Raw genomic sequence first — 16,815 nt, 5'->3', positions numbered from 1 at the left:
GAACAGAATAGCGAACCCAGAAATAAACCCAAGTACTTACAGCCAACTGATCTTTGAGACAGCAAACAAAAACATAAAGTGGGAAAAAGAAACCCTTTTCAACAAAGGGTGCTGGGGAAAATTGGCTAGCTACATGTAGGAGAATAAAACTGGATCCTTACCTCTCACCTTATACAAAAATAAACTCAAGATAGATTAAGGACTTAAATCTAAGACCTGAAACTATAAAAATTCTGTAAGATAACATTGGAAAAACCCTTCTAAACATTGGTTTAGGCAAGGATTTCATGACCAAGAACCCAAAAGCAAATGCAATAAAAACAAAGATAAATAGCTGGAACTTAATTAAACAAAAGAGCTTTTTGCATAACAAAAGGAACAGTCAGCAGAGTAAACAGACAACCCACAGAGTGGGAAAGGATCTTCACAATGTATACATCTGACAAAGGACTAATATCCAGAATCTACAATGAACTCAAATCAGCAAGAAAGAAACAATCAATCCCATCAAAAAGTGGGCTAAGGACATGAATAAACATTTCTCAAAAGAAGATATACAAATGGCCAACAAACATATGAAAAAATGTTGGCTGGGCGCAGTGGCTCAAGCCTGTAATCCCAGCACTTTGGGAGGCCGAGACGGGCGGATCACAAGGTCAGGAGATCGAGACCATCCTGGCTAACATGGTGAAACCCCGTCTCTACTACAAAAATACAAAAAAACTAGCCGGGTGAGGTGGCGGGCGCCTGTAGTCCCAGCTACTCGGGAGGCTGAGGCAGGAGAATGGCGTAAACCCGGGAGGCGGAGCTTGCAGTGAGCTGAGATCCGGCCACTGCACTCCAGCCTGGGTGACAGAGCGAGACTCCATCTCAAAAAAAAAAAAAAAAAAGTTCTGCATCACTAATGATCACGGAAATGCATATCAAAATCATAATGCAATACAACCTTACTTTTGCAAGAATGATCATAATCAAAAAACCACAAAACAGTAGATGTTGGCATAGATGTGGTGATCAGGGAACACTTCTACACTGCTGGTGGGAATGTAAACTAGTACAACCACTATGGAAAACAGTGTGGAGATTCCTTAAAGAACTAAAGGTAGAACTACCATTTGACCCAGTAACCCAACTATTGGGTACATACCCACAGGAAAAGAAGTTACTATCTGAAAAAGATACTTGCACACACACATTTATAGCAGCACAATTTGCAATTGCAAAATTGTGGAACCAACCCAAATGCCCATCAATCAACAATGGGATACAGAAACTGTGGTATATATATAGGATAAAATACTACTCAGTCATAAGAAGGAATGCATCAATGGCATTTGCAGTGACCTAGATGAGACTGGAGACAATTATTCTAAATGAAGTAACTCAGGAATGGAAAACCAAACATCGTATGTTCTCACTGATACATAGGAGCTAAGCTATGAGGATGCAAAGGCATAAGAATGATACAATAAACTGTGGGGACTTGGGAGGGTCGGGTGGGGCGGGGGGTGAGAGATAAAAGGCTACAAATAGGGTGCAGTGAATACTGCTTAAGTGATGGGTGCACCAAAATCTAAAAAATTATGGCTAAAGAACTTACTCATGTAACCAAACATTAATAACCTATAGAAAAATAAAATTTAAAAAAAATAATAAGAATTTGAGACCAGTCTGGACAACATGGTAAAACACTGTCTCTACCAAAAATACAAAAAAACTAACTGGATGTGATGGTGCTTACTTGTAACCCAGCTACTGGAGAGGTTGAAGTAAGAGAATTTTCTAAGTTTAGAAAGTTGAGGATGCAGTAGGCCATTAATTATCACGCCACTGCAAACCAGCCTGGTTGACAGAGTAAGGCCCCAAGAAAGAAAGAGAGAAAGAGAGAAAGAAAGAGAGAAAGAGAGAAAGAAAGAAGGAAGGAAGGAAAGGAAGAAGGGAGGAAGGGAAGGAGGGAGGGGAGGGGAGGGGGGGGAGGGAGGGAGGGAGAGAGAGAGAGAGAGAGAGAGAGAGAGAGAGAGAAAGAGAGAAAGAAAGAAAGAGAGAGAAAGAAATAAGTCGCCTGAATGGCTTAAGTAAAAAAGCATAGATTTTAGCATTGAGTCAAATAGACTGAAAGTAACAAAATGAAAAAAAATCTTATTTCATGCCAATAGTAACCACAATTGGGTGAGATGGTCACCTTTATATTACATATAATATGCTTTAAATCAAGTACTTGGCCAGGCTTGGTGGCTCACGCCTGTAATCCCAGCACTTTGGGAGTACAAAGCAGGCGAATCACTTGAGGTCAGTAATTCGAGACCAGCCTGGACAAAACGATGAAATCCCATCTCTACCCAAAATACAAAAAGTAGCCCGGCATTGTAGCACACACCTGTAATCCCAGCTACTCAGGAGGCTGAGGCAAGAGAATTGCTTGAACTCAGGAGGCAGAGGTGGCAGTGAGTCGAGATCACACCACTGCACTCCAGCCTGGGCAACAGAGTGAGATTCTGTCTCATAAAAACAAAAACACAAACAAATCAAGTTGTAGCATTAATTAAAGACTGATATTATATAATGGTAAGTAAAATGGGTCAATTTACCAGGAATCTATAACTATCATATTTATCTATCTATATGTATGTGTATTAATAACATCAGGTCTCCAAAATATATAAAGCAAATATTGACAAAAGTGAAGAAAGAAATACATAGCAACATAATAATTGTAGATATCAAGATCCTATTTTTAATAATAGAAAATTAAGATAAAAGATCAATAAGAAAACAGAAAACTTAGATATTATAGACTGTACTGATTATTTTGCATATAGAGGAATAGCTGAGAGTGGATGATTTATAAAGAAACATGTTTATTTGGCTCACATTTTGGCAGACTGTACAAGAAGTGTGTGCCAGCATCTGCTTCTGGTGAGGGTCTCAGGAAGCTTACGATCATGGTGGAAGGCAAAGAGTAACTGGACATATCACATGGTAAGAGACAGAGCAAGTGTGAGGTGAAGGAAACGCGTTCTTTTAATGAAACAGCTTTCATTTGAATTAACAGAGTGTAAACTTTCTGATCACCAAGAGGATGGCGTCAGGAATTTGCCCCCATGACCCAAACACCTCCTACCAGGTCCCACATCCAACATTAAGGATTACATTGCAACAAGAGGTCTGGAGAACATGGACATCCAAACCATAGCATAGACCAACTAGGCTTAACAGACTCATAAAAAAACTTCTCAAAAAAAAAAAAAAAAAAAAAGTCAAAAGCAAGAGAATATATAATATTTTTATTTGCACCTAGTGTATTCTGTTACAACACATAATGGGTCTTACTAAATTTAACAATAACATCTAGGTGCAGTGACTCATGCTTATAATCCCAACACTTTGGGAGACCAAGGTGGGAGAATCACTTGGGACAAGAAGTTTGAGACCAGCCTAGGTAACACAGTGAGGCCCTATCCCTACAAATAATAATAAAAAAACAGCCAGACATGATAGTGCATGTCTGCAGTTTCAGCTACACGGGGAGCTGAGGTAGAAGGATCACTTGAGTCCAAGAGGCTCAGGCTACAGTTAGCCAAAATTATGCCACTGCACTCCAGCCTGAGTGACAGTAAGATCCTGTCTCAAAACAACAATGATGAATAAATCTAAGAACACCAAAATCATACACTATGTGTTTTCTAACAAAAACTTAATAAGGGCCAGGCACGGTGGCTTACGCCTGTAATCCCAGCACTCTGGGAGGCTAAGGCGGGCGGATCATGAGGTCAGAAGATCAAGACTATCCTGGCTAACACGGTGAAATGCCGTCTCTACTAAAAATACAAAAAAATTAGCCGGGCATGGGGGTGGGCACCTGTAGTCCCAGCTACTCGGGGAGGCTGAGACAGGAGAATGGCATGAACCCAGGAGGCGGAGCTTGCAGCAAGCTGAGATCACGCCACTGCACTCCAGCCTGGGCCACAGAGCGAGACTCCGTCTCAAAAAAACAAAACAAACAAAAAAACTTAATAAAACTAGGAATTAAAAGCAAAGGAAAAATTGGCAAATCCAAAAATATATGAAAATGAAACACACAGGCTGGGTGTAGTGGCTCAAATGTGTAAACTTAGAACTTCAGGAGGCCAAGGCAGAAGGACTGCTTGTGCCTAGGAGTTTGAAAGTAGCCTAGGCAATGAAGTGAGACCCTGTCTTGATTATGTCTATAACTAGCTAAACAACCATGAAAAAAAAGCATTATACTTCCTGATTGAAAAACATATTAAAAGCTACAACAGTAAAAACAATGTGGTGCACTGACACAATGACATATAAAGAGATAAAAAACAGAATAGACGGCCAGGCACAGTGGCTCACACCTGTAACCCCAGCACTTTGGGAGGCTGAGGCGGGTGGATCACGAGGTCAGGAGATCCAGACCATCCTGGCTAACATGGTGAAACCCCGTCTCTATGAAAAATACAAAAAAATTAGCCGGGCGTGGTGGCGGGCACCTGTAGTCCCAGTTTTTTGGGAGGCCGAGGCAGTAGAATGGCGTGAACCCGGGAGGCGGAGCTTGCAGTGAGCTGAGATAGCGCCACTGCACTCCAGACTGGGTGACAGAGTGAGACTCCAAAAAAAAAAAAAAAAAAAAAAAAAAAACAGAATAGAGAGCCCAGAAAAGAACGCTTTTGTGTATGATCAAATGATCTTTCACTAAGTCACAATTAACGCATAATAGAGAAAAGATAATCTTTTCAAAAACTAACGTTGAAATCAGGTTATCTACGCTGATAAAGCTGAATCCTTTCCTTGAACTATATACAAAGAATATTTGAAATAAAATATTCAGAAATTTAAAAAATAACTATCTCTTAGAAAAAACATAGGGAAAAACATGACATTCGTATCGGCACCATTTTCTTAGATACGACATTAAATGCATGAGCAACAAAGAGAAGAATAGAATAACTGAACTACACTATACTTCAAAATTTCTGCAAATCAAAGAAAACATTCAAAAGAGTAGTGATGCCTCTTAGGAAATGGGTGAAAATATCTGCAAATCACATGTGATAAGAGTTAATATTCAGAATATATAAACAACTATTAAAACTGAATTATAAAGTTGAATAATGACTTAGAATTGGACAAACAATTGAACTAAATTTTCATCAAAATGATACAAATGCAAAAAAGCATTTGAAAGGATACACAAAAATACTAATTTGTAGACAAATGCATGAAAGTCATGATGAAAAACAGAATCCTCTCACATCCATTATAATAGCCACTAAAAGTTTTCTAGAAAACACCCAGTTGATGATGCAATGAAAATAAAATCCATGTTAGTTGGTGCAAAACAAGGATGCAACCATTATTGACAAATGTTATAAATGTTCCTCAAATAATTAAAAATTGAATTATTATTAAACACAGCAATCCCACTTATGGATCTACATCCAAACTATGCAATGCAGGACCTGGAAGACATATTTGAACATTTATGCTTCTTGTACCAGCATTCACAAAAGCCAAAACATGGTCAGGCACGGTGGCTCACACCTGTAATTCCAGCACTTTGGGAGGTCGAGGCGGGCAGATCGCCTGAGGTCAGGAGTTTGAGACCAGCTTTGCCAACATGGTGAAACCTCGTCTCTACTAAATACACAAAATTTAGCCAGGTATGGTGGCAGGTGCCTGTAATCCCAGTTTACTCAGGAGGCTGAGGCACGAGAATCGCTTGAACCTGGGAGGCGGAGACTGCAGTGAGCCGATATCTGATCCTGCCATTGCACTCCAGCCTGGGAGGCAGAGCAAGACTCCATCGCAAAAAAAAAAAAAAGGCCGGTCGAGCACAGTGGCTCACCCTGTAATCCCAGCACTTTGGGAGGCCGAGGGGGCAGGTGGGCGGATCACGAGGTCAGGAGATTGAGACCATCCTGGGTAACACGGTGAAACCCCGTCTCTACTAAAAAAATACAAAAAACTAGCCACGGGTGGTGGCGGCCGCCTGCAGTCCCAGCTACCTGGGAGGCTGAGGCAGGAGAATGGCGTGAACCCGGGAGGTGGAGCTTGCAGTGAGCCGAGATCGCGCCACTGCACTCCAGCCTGAGCAACAGAGCGAGACTCCGTCTCAAAAAAAAAAAAAAAAAAAAAAAAAAAAAAAAAAAAAAAAAAAAAAGCCAAAACGCTGAAGCAATCCGGGTGTGGAATATTATTCAGCCTTAAAAAAAAAAAAAAAAAAAAAAAACACTTGGGAGGCTGAGGGAGGAGAACTGCTTGAACCTGGGAGGCAGAGGTAAGACAAGATGGCACCATCGCACTCCAGCATGGGCAACAGGAGCAAAACTTTGTCTCAAAAAAACAAAGAAAATCTTGCCCCATTTTAATATAAATGTTGAGAGAATTATCTCACCTAAAATGAGCCAGTAACAAAATGATGGATACTGTATGATTCTACTTCTATGAGATTATCTTAAGTAGTCACACTCATAAAAACAGAAAGTGGAAGGGTGTCTGTCAAGGGCTGAAGAGAGAGTAAAATGGGCAGTTGTTACGTAATGTGTACTGAGTTTTAGTTTTACAAGATGTAAAACTTTTAGAAGTATTTTGCCTAACAGTGTGAATACACTTAACAGGCTTGAAATATACAACTTTTATTCTGACAGGATCTCACTCTGTCACCCAAGTTGGAGTGCAGTGGCACAATTATGGCTCACTGTAGCCTCAACCAGGTTCAAGTAAATCCTCCCCCATCAATCTCCCAAGTAGCTGAAACCACAAGTGCACACCACCATGCCTGTCTTTAAAAAATGTGTTTTTTTTTTGTAGAGACTGGGTCTTTACATGTTGCCCAAGCTGGTCTCCAAATTTTGGGCTTAAGTGATCCTCCTGTCTTGGCCTCTCAAAATCCCTGGATTACAGATGTAAGCCACCACCATGCCTGGCCCTGAAATGTACACTTCAATGAATTTAAGATGGTAAATTTTATGTTATATTTTCACAATTTTTTAAAGAAAAACTGAAAAAATACAGAATTATGTATCTTTTCAAAAATTATCTTCAAATCACAAAAGTGTTTCTCTCATGCAAAAGAAATACATATTCATCATTAAACACATGGTGAAAAGAAGGCGATTTCCATGACTACTCACTTAGAGATGATAGGACAGCCACTGAAAATCAGCTAAGAAAGAATATATACAAAATAAGCCATAACCAAAATTGAGGTCATATTTGTAGATAAAAGCACACACATATATAAACTGATTGTGATAGACATATGGTTGATTTATCTTTTTTTTTTTTTTGGAGATGGAGTCTCACTCGGTCACACAGTCTGGAGTACAGTGGCGTGATCTCAGCTCACTGTAACCTCCTCCTCCTAGATTCAAGAGATTCCCCTGCCTCAGCCTCCCAAGTAGCTGGGACTACAGGCACCCACCACCATGCCAGGCTAATTTTTGTATTTTTAGTAGAATGGGGTTTCACCATATTGGCCATGCTGGTCTCAAACTCCTGACCTCCGATCCGCCCACCTTAGGCTCCCAAAGTGCTGGGATTACAGGACTGAGCCACTGCACCCAGCTGATTTATCTTTTAATTAAACCCCATTTTGACTTAAAGTTTATAAACAGAATTGCAAAATGTCTAAATATATAAGTAAAACAAAAAAATCACAATAAACTGATGTTTAAAAACCTACACTAAATAAAACACTAATATGGAACTACAAAACAATAACTAGAGAAATGTTTACTCACAAAATCTGGTTTGCAATATTTATGTACCATTAAAAAAGAATTTGTCTAGATAATTACAATATTTGACTGTGTGTACTCATGGAAAGCAGGTATTTCAAATCATTGGCATGTGCTGTGTTGCAATAAAATTTCAGAAGAAAACAGTACAATTATAAAGATTCTAACAATAAATTTATAATAAATAAGAATTTAAAAGAAATTAATAATTTTTTGTTTTAAATATATGCTATTCTTACACAAAATAAAACTGCTGTAATTCAACCTTCGGAGCAAAACAATAGCCTTGCATTGCTAAATTTAAAAATTATATATTTTGCAGAATATGGTTAGCACTTCTTATATATAAAACAAATGCGGCCAGGCGCGGTGGCTCACGCCTGTAATCCCAGCACTTCGGGAGGCCAAGGCGGGTAGATCACGAGGTCAGGAAATCGAGCACATCCTGGCTAACACAGTGAAACCCTGTCTTTACTAAAAATACAAAAAAAAATTAGCTGGGCGTGGTGGCGGGCGCCTGTAGTCCCAGCTACTTGGGAGGCTGAGGCAGGAGAATGGCGTGAACCCGGGAGGCAGAGCTTGTAGTGAGCCAAGATTGCAACACTGCACTCCAGCCTGGGCGACACAGCGAGACTCCCTCTCAAAATAGAATAAAATAAAATAAAAAACTTAGAAATTAGTTATGTTGTTATTTAGATATATGCTTAAGAAAGTGGATGAAAATACTATAATTCCTGTTTGCCTGCAGCAAACTTAAATATATAAGTAACATCAGCCATATCATGTAAATTCTAGCATATTGTCCTAAATGTCTGAACCTAAAGTACAGAAAAATTTGAAATAGAAAATAGAAAGTAATATATAGGGAGAATGACATCAGTAAGATGGATAAATAAAAGGTTCCCTATTTGCTTATCATCCCACAACAAGAAAATTTATCAGCCATCCCTGACAAAATGCGTTTATGTGAGCCATGGCTCACACCCGTAATGGAAGCTACACGGTACATTTAGGTTGGGGAACTGCTTCAGGCCAGGATTTCAAGACCAGCCTGGGTTATGAAGCCAAAACCCATCTCAAAAATAGGCCGGGCGCGGTGGCTCAAGCCTGTAATCCCAGCACTTTGGGAGGCCGAGACGGGTGGATCACGAGGTCAGGAGATCGAGACCATCCTGGCTAACACGGTGAAACCCTGTCTCTACTAAAAAATACAAAAAACGAGCCGGGCGAGGTGGTGGGCGCCTGTAGTCCCAGCTACTCGGGAGGCTGAGGCAGGAGAATGGCGTGAACCCAGGAGGCGGAGCTTGCAGTGAGCTGAGATCCGGCCACTGCACTCCAGCCTGGGCGACAGAGCGAGACTCCGTCTCAAAAAAAAAAAAGAAAAAAAAAAAAAAAAAAAAAAATAAGTGCCTTTAAGAGAGCTTTGAGATCCAGAGAAGGTGTTGTGAAACTCTGCTACAGTCTAAGATTAAGGAGCGTTCTTTTCAGAAGGCAAGCCCTCATTCAGGTGGAAAAATACAGGACCCCCGTTCTAAGCTACCGACCAGGAAATGGCCCACCAAATTTAGTCCCACTGAGAATTCTGAACTTACTCTCTAATCATCCCAAACTCCTCCCAGCCACAGACTGGGAGAGACCTGCCCTCCGGAAGCCTGTAGGAAGACACCCATTTATAGCCACGCAGGCAGGCCCGCAGACCTTGTCCTTTACTGTGGTTTCTGAAGCAGTTTAATGACTCAGTTCCAGCTCCCTGAGCTATAGTTCATGGCCTATTCTGCCTATATAGGAACCCACACAGTGATCTGAAAAAAACCTCTTTGATACTCAGTGAAAGCCATACTCATCCACATTCTGATATAAGGCCCACCATATATAGACCCAATTACGAAAACGTGCCCTACTGTCTGCCCTACAGAGCAACATCCAGAAAAATATTTGGTCTGTTCCAAAATATAATGGAAATTACAATTACCCAAGCCCCTGTTAAGCCAACTAAAGGTGAGCCCTAGTGCAGACCCAGCAGCCTTGTGACCAAGCTACACCACTCTCTACTACAAACCCAGAGGGCATCTCATCACCCTGAGAACCCAACAACAACAAAAAATCTTTACCTCCTGAAACCAGTTTATAAAAACTTAAAGAGGTGTTTGCTCCTTTAAATTCAGACACCAGTGCAAAACTATACTGTACCCACTGTAAATACTTTTAACATAGAACTGCAAGTATGTGGCAGAAGAATTAATCAAAAAGTTTTAAAACTCATTGAAATTGAAGACAAATGAGTAAAAACTTGCTGCTTATAGATCACATGCTCTTGTATATAAAAAATTATAAACTATACTAAAACCTGTTTAAATTAATACACTAGGTAATTTGGCAAAATATAAAATTAACATACAAGTTTAAGTTCCATACACTTAAGCAAACTAATCTGATTAAGAAAATAATCTTATTTATACTAGCATTAAAATTATTTCTGAGAACAAATTTATACAAGGAGGTAAAAAAATCTTTACAATAAAAATATATTAATGAAATACATTAGAGAAGAGGCAAATAATTACATTTTTTTGAGACAGAGTCTCTGTCACACAGGCTGGAGTGCAGTGGTGCAATCTCAGCTCACTGCAGCCTCCACCTCCTGGGTTAAAGCAATTCTCCTGCCTCAGCCTTTTGGGTAGCTGGGATTACAGGCACCTGCCATCAGGCCAGGCTAATTTTTGTATTTTTAGTAGAGATGGGATTTCACCCTGATGGCCAGGCTGATCTCAAACTCGTGACCTCAATGATCTCCCTGCCTTGGCCTCCCAAAGTGCTGGGATTACAGGCCTCCCAAAGTGCTGGGATTACAGTTGAGCCACTGTGCCTGGTCAACACAAATACATTTTAAAATACTTTATGTCTATGGATTGAAAGCATAAATACTGTTAAAGTGCCATATTATCCAAAATAATCTATGGATTCAATGAACTCCCTATCGAAACTCCAGTGGCATTTTTTTACAGCAATGAAAAATAAAATCCTAAAATTTATATGAAACTACAATAAACTTTGAATAGTCAAAGCAATCTTGAGGAAAAAGAACAAAGAAGGACATTATAATTTCAAACTATATTTCAAGACTACCAAAAAAAGACTAAATAAAAACAAGACAAAGTGTGCAGAAAAATGAATCAAAAAATGGAAAAGAAACCACTAATCACACATATTTCAGACATGATGTAAAAAGAGAACTTAAAAAATAAGAGTTTCTCAAAATTTTGCAGATATTTGTGTGTCCCTAAAACAATGGAACATCAGTCAGATTGTGCAGTCTCTTATAAGCCACAAAGAGGATTCTGGCTCACAGTAAACTTGAAGGAAGATCACTGATGGGGAAGTAGAATTTTTAGAGAATTTAAGAGCATAAGAAAGAAGATGCCCCTATGTGAGAACAAGAGAAAAGAAACTGAGCTTCCCAGAAACTACTTTCTCTGGAACATAGCTTCCCAAATTCCATGTCAAGAACTGACTTTCTCTTTGACCTTTGGACCTCTCGTCTGTGTCATCTGTTGTATTCGCTATCATTCTCACCTACCTGGGGGTTTGGCTACCATCTCCTGTCTCTTCCTATTCCACGGCTCTTTTCCTTGCTCCAAACAGGTTATCAGGTGAGGCTTAGAGACAGCAATACCTGTTTTATTAAAAATAAATAACATGAATCTTGCTCATCTCCTCCAATTACTGACCTACTAATGTGCTCAGTAAAGAGAATGTCATAGCATATTCTAGTAAATTAATCCCAAATTACTAATTTATAAGACATTTCTAAATAGTGAGAAAATACTTAAAATTTGTAGGTCTTTAATTTCACTACCCAGTACTACTGAATCAAAAATTGGTGGTGGCAATTAAATTTTAAGGTGTGGGCAACAACATTTTATGCCATCACATTTCTGTAATTACCACTAATCTAAAGTGAAGGATACAGATCAGCTCAGGAATGTGTGAAGTTCAGGTCAAGATGAAACATAACAAAGAAATTTTCTTTCTACACGGACAAATCTCAAAGGTTTTCTTGAAAACAGGGATCTGAAACTCATTTATGCAAAGCACAAATTACCACAAGTTATACAAAAACAGAGAAATAAAACCTTTAAGGCATATTAGGAATTGTGTGTTGAAGTTATCCTCACCCAGGAAGACCAGGTTTCGGTAGTTCTCAAACATCACTTTCCTGTATAAATTCCGTTGTGCAGCGTCCAGGCATTGCCACTCCTCCAGAGAGAATTCTATGGCCACATCCCTAAATGTCAATGGTCCCTGAAAAACACACACACACACATATATATTTACTAAATAACCATGGGCAGAATTTTTATTTTGGCTCAAGGCAAAGTAAGACAATATAGAAAACTGATTCTGACTTAAAGGAGTGACTAAAATCATACAATAAAATAAATTTAAATGCAGAAATATTATCTAATGTATTTTTTAACTCAGATAACAGAACAGCACAAGATCCACAACATCAGTGTATATATACTTTTTTGAATGAAAAAGTATAAAAAGACATGAATACAAACGTGTAAATTTTTGAATGCTATATTTACATCATACACGACGAGTTGTATATATTTTTCAGATGGAAAAGACACGTTGAGTTAGTAAGGTACAGCTCAAATTTTAATGTGTACAATAAACTGAAGATCTTATTATGCCGATTTTTTTTAAGGATCTAGAATAAAGTTTGAATTTCTGAATTTCCAACAAGCTCACCAGTAATGCCAATGTTTTTGGCCCAAGAAGAATATTTTGTCAAACATCCACTAAGTACAAGAGTCTGTGTTGGCCGGGCACAGTGGCTCACGCCTGTAATCCCAGCACTTTGGGAGGCCGAGCCAGACAGATCTCCTGAGGTCACGAGTTCGAAACCAGCCTGCCCAACATAGCAAAACCCCATCTCTACTAAAAAAAATGCAAAAATTAGCCGGGCACGATGGTGTGCATCTGTAATTCCAGCTACTTGGGAGGCTGAGGCAGGAGAATCGCTTGAACCCAGGAGGCGGAGGTTGCAATGAGCTGAGATTGCACCAGTGCATTCCAGCCTGGGCAACAGAGTGAGACTCCATCTAAAACCAACAAACAAAAAAGAACCTGTGTTTTTCCCAGTTTTTCTGGCTTGTAAATAAAGATGAGAGCCTTCATCTTCCAAAGACATATATGCAAATAAAACCTAAGAAAAAAAGGCAGCTGCCCAATCAAATGTGATAATTTATGCACAAGAGCTGTATGAAGATACTTACTAATGAAGAGAAAAGTAATTAACTCTATAAAAAAAAACACTTGTCAGAGAGCTCTTTAGCCAAGTGAATCATTAAATCAACTGTACTAGGAACAAATTTTTATGATGTGCTGATGCACAAAGAACACAGCATCACTGCTGGAATACTGCTCCCGAAAAGTAAATTATAATCTAAATTTAACCATAAAGAAACATCAATTTTATGCAAAGTTCAAAATAGAGATGTCTCCTATTTACTGTACTGTTAGTGATTTTAAGTAGTCTTTCTTCAGCACCCTAGAGAGCAGGAATCTCCTAAAAATTTTTTCAGAACTTCCTGGGTGATAAATGCCATTCTGTTTAAATAAGCATTTTCTTGGTCCTTTTCTGTATAGAGCTAATGGAGAACACAGGTGGATCCTCAACATTACGTGTTCTTTTTCTTTACTAAGGACCCCAGCTTTTCCCCCGTAGAAATCTTGAGTATCCACACATTCCCATAATTCAACAGCTACAAAGGAAATATTTTTAATATTGCAGATTATAAATTCATAATGAGAATTCTGCATGGCACATAAGAAGCCACGATGCAGAGAATATAAAGGCGGCTCTGGTACATAGGAAAAATATTTTTCAGAGACACTTGACTATTATAATGAATTTTTAAAGTAATTGAAACTAGCTCATTAGGGAGGAAAAGATCAAGCAGAGAAAGGTTTGCAAGTACTAAACACATGGTATTCCAGGAGGAAGAGTGGACACAGCTCTTGATCTGAGACAGGTTTAAGTAAAAAAAAGAACCAATTCTTCCTCTTTCTCCTTTTTTGGAATTCCTTCTCAGATGAGATTCTCTGGACAAATTACACTCGTATCTTGAGAACATGCCTCTAAAGGTATTAGCACCCCCTGTTTACCTGCTACCGCCACACTCACAGGCAGAAAAACCAAAACCTGGAGAAAAAGTTCACCCACTTCTGTCCTTTACACAAGAAGGGATTCAGGAACAATGAGACACTCCATGAAGATAAAAATATAAGTTTCTCGGCCAGGCACAGTGGCTCAGGCCAGTAATCCTAGCACACTGGGAGGCCAAGGCTGGTGGATTGCCTGAGCTCAGGAGTTCGAGACCAGCCTGGGCAACATGGTGAAACCCCATCTCTACTAAAATACAAAAAAATAAGGCGGGCATGGCAGCATGAGCCTGTAATCCCAGCTATTCAGGAGGCTGAGGCAGGAGAATTGCTAGAACCCGAAAGGCAGAGGTTGCGGTAAGCTGAGATAGTGCCACTGCACTCCAGCCTGGGCGATAGAGTGAGACTCCGTCTCTTAAATATATATATTTTCCTTTTCCTTTTCCTGTTCTCAGGTGCCCTCCCCTGGCACAGACACCACCAATTTCTGCTACAATAATGGCAATATGGGCCACACTGACCTGTCTCTACCAAACCTGAACAGAACAGGCCCTGTGACCAACCCTGAATGCAAAGGTGGAACTTATCTCTCATGAATGTATCCTGAACCCCTCATACTTGACTCTGTCCTCATTTTAAGAGTCACATGAGGCCCTTACTTAGAACAATATGGATACTTCCACCAAGAACAATTAACAGAACCTGTGGAAAGGGCACAAGTAAGATTTTTTAAATTAGCCATGTAATCCTAATTAGAAGCCTGGGCTGATAACCACTTAGCTAAGCATTGCCTCTCAAGCTTTAATGAGCTTATAAATCACTTGATAGTTTTGGTCCCACTCTATGTAATGTGATTCTGCAGGTTTGGAAAGGGTCCATGAATGGGTGTTTTAAACAAATCCCCTGTCAATGCTGATGTTGCTCTTCCTGGGCTCATTATCAGCATTAGCTGGAGAAAGCAGGCACAGCACAGACTCCCTTAAACTCAGCACTCTCCTCACAACACAAAGACAACCAATCTCCATCCTCAAGTATCATATTCTTTGCTGGTCCTTTAAAGTTTACAGAGGAAACAAAAGGGAGCAACGTTTGAATGAGTCTGCATTCGGAAAACAACATGTACACATGCACTAACGTAACGTTTATTAAGCAAGTGCTATGTCCTCAAGTGTTACAGAGCATTGTGCTGGGAAAAATACATTATTTGATTTAATCCTCATAACACCCTGGGAGTTGGTATGAGGTGTTCAATAAATCTCAGGATAAAGAGCCCAGGATTTTTATTTCTTCTGTTTCTGTCATTGATTTTTTTTTTGAAGATGTATAAAATAAAAGCTAAATATAGACAGATGAGAGGGATACAGAAAAGCTTAATGTAGTTTAGAAAAATTTTTTATTGTGTTTATATTTACTTTTTTGTGGCTTATGGAGCAACTACTAAATCTGCAGTAACAGAAAACAAGTTGTTACATGGAACATGTCAGCAAGTCCTGGTTTTGATTAAAAAAAATAAAAAATAAAAAATTAAGGCCCCAAAATAAATACTTTATTTTTCCCATTCATCTGCTTCTGAGTTTCCAAGAGCTATGGGCACCAGTTCTAAAAAGGCTGCAGGACTCACCAGCCAAAACTAATTTCTTCTAATCAGTTTGGTGAGGCAAGACTCCACAGTGGGGCCAGACCTAAATAAGGCCTCCAAAAAGAGTGAATCTTAGAACTGGGGGAGGGAGTGGACCCTATGTAGAATTCTGCTCTCTACGCCATTGAGGTATTTCCAGTTCTGATTTTTTTTTAGCTTACCTAAGAGAAACTTACATTATAGAGTTTGTGTAACTCTAATTTCTTTTAGCCACTGCCATGTCAATAAGTAATTTAAACAAATTCCTTAAGGTTTTCTAGAGTAATTTTATTAGAACATAAATATGTATTAACAGGAAAGTAAAAAAGAATACAAACAATAACAACTCTTCTGTTCATAAATATCCCTTCAGGTGATGACATCAGAAGTCACAACAATATAAAGAAACTGGCCAAAGGCCAAGTTTTTTTTTTTCCACACATTGTACCAACCATATAATGCTTCATTCAACCATTTATCCAGTTACTAGTCTAGACTTAAAGTTCCTGCATGGTAGGAACACTGATTGCTTCAACTATTTTCTAATGGCCATATAAAATGGAAGCAATTAGTTTATCTATTTGAGTCTCCAGACCCTTTCTTTTTTTTTCACCCAAGTACCAGGAAACTTGAGAAACTCTCATCTGGGTACCAACCAAGACATCTCTTGTATGAGAGGAGGAACAAATGCAGACTGACTCATTTCTCTTACACTGAGACAGAAGCATAATTAACCACTCTTGTCAGCCTGACACAGTTCTGCTCTGGACAACCTCAAATGTCTCAAAGATGCCCAGGTGATTGTAAGAGGGTTCCCAATGACCCTGGGCTGATGACCCAATGATGTGCCAGGCAGGAGAGACTCAGGGTGATCCTATGTAAAAAACGAAACTAGCCGGGCGCGGTGGCTCATCATGCCTGTAATTCAAGCACTTTAGGAGGCTGAGGTGGGCGGATCACAAGGTCAGGAGTTTGAGACCAGACTGGCCAACATGGTGAAACCCCATCTCTACTAAAAATACAAAAATTAGTGTGGCATGGTGGCATGTGCCTGTAATCCCAGCTACTCGGGAGGCTGAGGGAGGAGAATCACTTGAACCTGAGAGGCAGAGGCTGCAGTGAGCTGAGATCATGTCATTGCACTCCAGCCTGGGCAATGGAGTGAGACTCCGTCTCAAAAAAAAAAAAAAAGAATGAAACTGCCCTGGTGGAGCTCCAGAATTTGGATCACCTGATGAGCTAGCTCTTGGGTTAGAGGAAGGACAAGAATACTCTACT

The 16,815-nt window shown here is 39.5% G+C and overlaps 1 protein-coding gene across 1 annotated transcript in view; it reads right to left on the bottom strand.

Annotated features, from left to right (window-relative positions):
- ZNF680 (zinc finger protein 680) overlaps positions 1-16,815 on the bottom strand; it is a 50,080-nt gene that overhangs the window by 17,403 nt on the left and 15,862 nt on the right. Inside the window, exons 2-3 of the mRNA XM_073008740.1 lie at positions 11,921-12,047; positions 11,323-11,418 (exon numbers count right to left, since the gene is read on the bottom strand). Of these exons, the coding sequence (XP_072864841.1) occupies positions 11,323-11,418; positions 11,921-12,047 (223 nt within the window). The remainder of the gene's footprint in view (positions 1-11,322; positions 11,419-11,920; positions 12,048-16,815) is intronic.

The sequence above is a fragment of the Chlorocebus sabaeus genome, chromosome 21, assembly GCF_047675955.1.
Source record: "Chlorocebus sabaeus isolate Y175 chromosome 21, mChlSab1.0.hap1, whole genome shotgun sequence".
Lineage (NCBI taxonomy): Eukaryota > Metazoa > Chordata > Mammalia > Primates > Cercopithecidae > Chlorocebus > Chlorocebus sabaeus.
The sequence above is the reverse complement of the archived record's forward strand: the minus strand, read 5'-3'. Positions and strand labels throughout refer to the sequence as shown.